We start from the raw sequence: 6,661 nt of genomic DNA, 5'->3' as shown, positions 1-6,661 counted from the left end.
GTGTTGACATGAAGCAAAGACTCCCTGAATTATGGCAATGGCAGTAGGGAAGATGTATGAAAAAGCGTAAAGTCCACTGGTGACCCATTGAAGCTGGAAGGACTTATATCTAATATCCTGAATTCTACTTCCATAAATTAAGTACGTCAAGTGGATTTTGCTTAGGAAGACAAAACGGTGCCTGTTAAGAATTGTCTCGCTCGGAGCGAGCCAACCAGCCTCCATCATCCATATGGCGGATCCCAGATTGGCCGCCTGAGTGTCAGGGAGCGGCCTCTCTAGCTACTATCTCTATGGTTCGCGGAATCTCCAGGTCGCGGTTTGACCGGGCTGGCGTTTGCGCGTGCGCGAGCTCCGGCGCGTGCCCGCCCTCCCGCAACTGCCCAAAGCCCGGGGTGGGAGGGGTGGGTCTGGGAACGTTGCGGCGGTAGCCGCCGCGTCCCCAACCCCTAGGGTTATTCCCGGGTCGAGCCTGTGCCAGGGACTCTTCCGTCGCCTCCTCGGGCGGCACTCACCCGGCCCCAGATGGTGGGTCCGGACGATGCCGGAGCCTGCTCGGGAAGAAATCCCAAGTTGCTCCCGGTGCCGGCGCCGGAGCCCGCGGGCCAGGACGGGAAGATGATCCGGGCCACGGGCGGCTTTGGCGGAGGCGTCGGCGCTGTGGAGCGGCCGGCGGAGGAGGAGGGGGAGGAAGAGGAGGAGACGCCGCCTCAGCAGCTCCTTCGGCGCTACCTCGCGGCGGCCGGGGGACCGCTGGAGCCGGGGCTGTGCTACTGTCCACTCCCCGCTGGCCAACCCCGAGCCCCCCCGTCCCCGGCAGCTCCGCGCTCGGACGCTTGCCCGCGGGACTCGGGCTCCAAGCTCCGAAGCGCGGAGGTGGCGGATGCCCGCGCGCCGCGGCATAGAGGCATGACCAACGGGGACTCGGGCTTTCTGCCGGGCCAGGACTGTCGGGACCTGGAGGAGGCTCGCGGGCTGGCCCGCGCGGGCGGTCGGGATCCGCGCCACCGCCGTCTCCGCCTTGAGGGGCCTGGCGACGAGGACGCGGACGGCGCGAACAACCCGTCCGACTGGGCCGCGCCGCTCGAAGACCCGCTGCGGAGCTGCTGCCTAGCAGCGGCGGACCCTGACAAACCGCAGGGCGCGGGCAGCGGCTCAGAGGGCGGCCGGGCCAGCGACGGCGGCAGCAGCAGTGAAGACGTGGAGCGGCCGGGAGCAGGCGCTGGGGGTCCCGAGGAGGGCGCGTCCGCCGCCGCCTCGGCCGAGAGGACTAGCGGGGGCGCTGGCGCAGAGCCGCGCCCCGGCGTCTCGGACGTTCACGTGAACTCTCGGAACACGTTCGAGGTGAGCCGCGACCACCTGCCCCCCGCCGGGCCGCCGGTGCCCGCGCCCGCCGCGGAGCAGGGCGCCGCGGGGCCTTCGGCCCGGGCTCGACGGAGCGGCGGTTTCGCCGACTTCTTCGCCAGGTACAGCGCAGGCTGCGCCGGGGCTCGGGGCGGGCTCGGGGCCGGGGCGGAGGTCGAGGCCGGGAGCTGGCCGAGAGAGGCTTGGGGACCGCCTCCGTCCGGGCTCTTTGCTGGCGTCAGGACTTAGCTTTGATTTGTCACCGGGAGAAGAGGAACTGGGTCTACGCTGTGTTGCCTGTCAGAGAAGTTGCCAACTTTCTGGGGAGCGAATCTTTCTGTTCCTCTGTGGGCTGGAGGCTATACCTGCTCTTCACACCTGGTTTCCGTGTATTCAGGTCCTGGCAGTGTGCTAATGCCACAGCTGCAGTTTTGCCTCCTGCGGAAAATCAGACAACCTACTACGAGGATTAGGGGTGGTGTGTGGGGTTGGGGGTGGGCGCGGCGGTATGTGTGTACGGGTGTGGTTGTGGAAGAGAAAGGGAAGTCATTTTGCAGACATGACTATTTGTGTGGAGTCTAAAACCCATTCAAGTGACTTGGGAATTCTTGAAATTAGAACTGATTGTGTTTCATAGTGTTTAACTGTTTCAATGGCTTTTATTAAAATGCAGTCAGTTTCGGGTTTAGAATTTGATTCCGGCCCTTAAAGCCAAGTTACTATGGCACTTTATCTCCAAAATCCCTTTTCTGTACTTCTGCCAAATAGGCCTACGCTTTTTTCAGCAACTTTTAAATTTTTGATGCCATTGTATTTGTGTTTTGACCTGCTATTGTTGAAATTAAGTAATGGTGCTGGACATTGCAGATTTCGGAATAGGGTTTGATAGGGATAAATTACTCATCCTAATGCACATTAATGAAATGCCAATTTTCCTGGACTCTTCTTGCTTGATACGCTTTTTTTCCTTTTAATCTCTAGGCAAATTTCCCAATTTGTAAACTCTCCCCTTCAGAGTTCTGTGCTTTTGTTTCCTTTTCAGGGATTTTGATAGAAATGAAGCAAATTCTACACTTCCAGTTTTAGAGGATTATACAATCTGTGTGCATTTTTGTAGACACACAGTTTTCTGATTGTAATTTTTTTCTATTTTATTATCATTTATATTCCCTTGTATGAATTTACAAAAATTTATAAAGTTGTTTACATGAAGATCGGGAAATCCTAATTTTGTCTCACTTGTATGACAAAATATATAGTAGTGAGATCTGTATTTGTGCCTATAGTTGCAAAAGTATACAAAAATATACTTAAAGCTTGTAGTGGCAGTATTTTAAAAGTTTGCAAGGTGAGCTAAGCTTATACATTTGTGAACTTTGGGTATTTTTTGGTCATGTTTTGATGTCAGGTGTCAGGCAATTTTAGACCTGGAAGGGGCTTTGGAGATCACTAATTCAATCACAGAATGCCTGCTCTGTGCCACCATTGGGAACAGAGATGATTTGGACAGTAGAGTGCAGGCTAGTAGGTATTAAGTTTGAAGACAGATTCATATATATGCATTGTAAATTATGAGCAATAACAAGGCAAATCTATTATAAGAGGTTTTTCATATTAACAGGAGGGTGGAATTTTGATATAATTTTTTTCTTTAATCTGTAGACTAATAAGATTTCAGTTAATATAAGTAGCTGACGTTTATATAGCCATATTAAGCATGTGTATCAGAGCACTGGATTTGAAGTCAGAAAACAGGTACCATGAAGTTAATTTCTCTAAGCCTCATTTTTCTTAATTGACATTTTAATGTCAAGATTCTGGGTGTCAGTTGCTTCTTTGTATAAGATACTTGGAAAGGGGCACAGTGAGAGGCACAATTTTTCTTTTAGCATTTAACCAAAACCTTACTTGGATTCGGAACACCTTAAAGACAGAGACTATGATATTCGTCTCTGAGTCTACAGTACCTAGCAGTGATATTGAGAACCTTGCTCAGTTTGTGTTGGATTGGCAACTTTCATAGATTCTTCCTCTTCACTAGGTTGTGTAATTTTATTTTTTGTTAGTAAGTCAGCTCGGGGCTTGAGCTCCTGACCCTGAGATGAAGACCTGAGCTGAGATCAAGAGATCAACTGACTGAGCCACCCAGGTGCCCAGAGTAATTTTGAAGAAGTCTCCCATCCCTGGGTAGAATAATTAGACATTTCCTTTGCCTTGACAACCTGTGAGTTTTTTTGTCATTGTTGTTATTGTTTTCCCTTGATGTGTACAATTGTCGTTCTTTTTTTTTTTTTAAAGATTTTATTTATTTATTTGATAGAGATCACAAGTAGGCAGAGAGGCAGGCAGAGACAGAAAGGAAGGTAAGCAGGCTCCCTGCTGAGCAGAGAGTCCGATGGGGGGGGGGGCCTCGATCCCAGGACTCTGGGATCATGACCTGAGCCAAAGGCAGAGGCTTTAACCCATTGAGCCGCCCAGGTGCCCCTACAATTGTCATTCTTAAGCCTGGAGCTCCAGATGTGGGATCCCTTTGGGGATATCTTGTTCTAGGACGTATTCTTGTTCTTGGGAGCAATCCCTACCTACAGCCACTTCATTTTTTGATGAGGAAGTTCACTGTCTACATAAGGTATTTTAGGTAGCTAATGGCAGAGCTGGAATTAGAAACCAGGATTCCTGATTTTCAGACCAGGTTAACATTTGATCACAATTTACTTTGACCCATGGCTTTTTTCTCTCCCACCTGATTATCCTCCATCTTTCTTCTCTTTCTGCTTCCTCTCTTTCTCTTAGACCTGGCAAAAATCTGTAATAGAAATACTTTTAAGGAATAGTTTCATGTTTGTTTTAACTTAAGTAGAGAGAGGGGAACATATTACAATGGTTTATCTATTACTACAAAGTTATCTTCAGTTGAGACACATCATTGACAGAAGCTTCATTGAGTAGGGTAGAAGTTCTGTAGGAGCTAAAGGAATTTTGTCCAGGATGGGCCTGCTCTCCATCTCCTACTTTCCTTCTTTTTCAGATGAAGTGAGTTCTTGTTCAGTCCCTGTTGAGGGCTTGCCTCAGCTTCACATGGGCATCCCTCTGTGAATGAATGGTGACTTAGAAGTGATATTGGGAGCCCTAGAAGTGATATTCCCTCAGATCCTTGGTCTTTTTCTGTCCATAAATGTTTAAAATGTTAGGTTAGGGAGCACCTGGCATGGCTCAGTCATTTGAGCTTGGACTCTTGGTTTCTGCTCGTGATCTCAGGGTTGTGAGATCCAGCCCTGCATCCAGCTCCATGCTCATTGGGGAGTCTGCTTGAGATTCTCTCCCTCCCCCTGCCTCTCCACTGCTTGTGTATGCTCACTTGCTCTCTCTCTTTGTCTTGTTCTCTCTCTCTCTCTCTTGTTCTCTCTCTCTCTCAAATAAGTAAATCTTAAAAAAAAAAAAAAAATGCTAGGTGGGTACACTACTCCTAATGTCACCAACTTAGCAGTAAGGAGGAGTTGAAAACTTAAAAAAAAAATACCTTATGTTTCCAGGCTAGCTTTCGTTCTTTAAGGATCTGTTTATTACTCTTTCTTTCTTTTTTTTTTTTTTTAAGATTTTATTTATTTATTTGAGAGAGAAAAAGAGTGAGAGAGAGCACGATCCAGGGGAGGGTCAGAGGGAGAAGCACGCTCCCTGAGCCGGATGTGGGATTCTATTATGCGGACTCCAGGATCATAACCTGAGCCAATGGCAGCTGCTTAACCCAACCGAGCCACCTAGGTGCCCTTGTTTATTACTCTTTCAAAAATAAAATAAATTTAGGGGCGCCTGGGTGGCTCAGTGGGTTAAGCCTCTGTCTTCGGCTCAGGTCATGATCTCAGGGTCCTGGGATCAAGCTCTGCATTGGGCTCTCTGCTCAGCAGGGAGCCTGCTTTCCCCTCTCTCTCTCTGCCTGCCTCTGTGCCTACTTGTGATCTCTGTCGGTCAAATAAATAAATAAAATCTTAAAAAATAAAATTTTAAATTATGTACTTGGGTCCTTCATGCAAATTCATGTCTTAATTTTTTTTTCAATCTTGGAAGATTTATTTTTTAGATAAGGTACACCCTTTATAGGTATTTTTTAATAGGTATATTTTTAAAGCTGTTTAACACTTTTGAGTTTTGTTCAGATTGTACTGTTGTACAGATTGTTGTACAGATGTTGTACAGATTGAGTTTTGTTCAGATTGTTACTGTTATTTAGAAACACAAGTATCTGTTGCCAGGTAGTGCTGATAATTTTTTTTTTTTACAAAGTCGTCATGTGAATCATGAGAATTGAGTGGCCTTAATGGGCATAGCTCAGGTAGAGAAGAAAGTATTGAAGATTTTTTCCTTACTTTTAAAAAGGAGAATTGACATTGTAGATTATGAAACATACAGATCCATGGAGCTTTTTCTGTAATTATTGACTTCTGAAACTTATTTGATGTTGTGGTAAAAGATTATTTTCACAGAACACATATTACAGTTAGACTGAACATGGAAGACTAAAGGCTCGTTTAGTGATTTCTTTTCCTTTTTAAAAATTTTTTATTTTATTGAGAAGGCTCCACACCCAGCATGGGGCTTGAACTCACCACTCTGAGATCAAGGTCTGAGATGGAGGCCTGAGCTGAGATCAAGAGTCAGACACTTAACCAACTGAGCCACTCAGATGTCCCATGCAATTTTTCTTTATTTACGGTTCTCAGAAACAACAAAATCAACCACATTCCTTTTTCCACCTAGAATTTGTGCTGGTTGGCAAGATCATAATTCACCTGACTGAACTATCATAGATTTCTGTCAGATAGGGCTCCCTTATTTGTTGCACAGCATGTATTCCTCCCGACCAACTAAAATAAAAGCCTTTTTCTCAAAAAAATTCCTTTTTCAGCATTTCAATAAAGAGGCAAAATATCAAATTTCTGATAAGTTTTAAAAGATTTTTATTGTTACCCAAATCAGGGGTGCAGTATAATTATTTGTAAGGCAAATGAAGGAATATCTTGATTTAAATATTAAAAAATATATATTAAATTTTTGTTACTGCAAGAGATCATAAAAAATGTGAAAGTTTTCTATGTCACTAGTGAAACACCTTTGACATTACACTTTTAGGAAAGCTGAAAATAATACGTAATTCATTGCTCTAGAATAAAAGTAAGACCCTTTAAAATTTTAGAATGTTGTGAAGCTACCCATTATATTAGATTAAGGAGCTGATGGCTCAAGAGCCTTTTGTATTATTTGTTCCCTGTATCTGATACCCACCCCCCCATTCCCCTCACCCCACCATTGAGTGCTTTCT

General features: G+C 46.1%; 1 protein-coding gene across 1 annotated transcript in view; it reads left to right on the top strand.

The window, feature by feature from the left end:
* Positions 1-399: 399 nt before the first annotated feature.
* Positions 400-6,661, top strand: part of TBC1D12 (TBC1 domain family member 12) — a 99,085-nt gene continuing 92,823 nt past the window's right edge. Inside the window, exon 1 of the mRNA XM_080823294.1 lies at positions 400-1,466. Coding sequence (XP_080679420.1) covers positions 526-1,466 — 941 coding nt within the window. The 5' untranslated portion in view covers positions 400-525. The remainder of the gene's footprint in view (positions 1,467-6,661) is intronic.

The sequence above is a fragment of the Martes martes genome (assembly GCF_963455335.1).
Source record: "Martes martes genome assembly, chromosome: 14".
Lineage (NCBI taxonomy): Eukaryota > Metazoa > Chordata > Mammalia > Carnivora > Mustelidae > Martes > Martes martes.
Note: the sequence above shows the minus strand (reverse complement) of the source record. Positions and strands in the feature narration are given on the sequence as shown.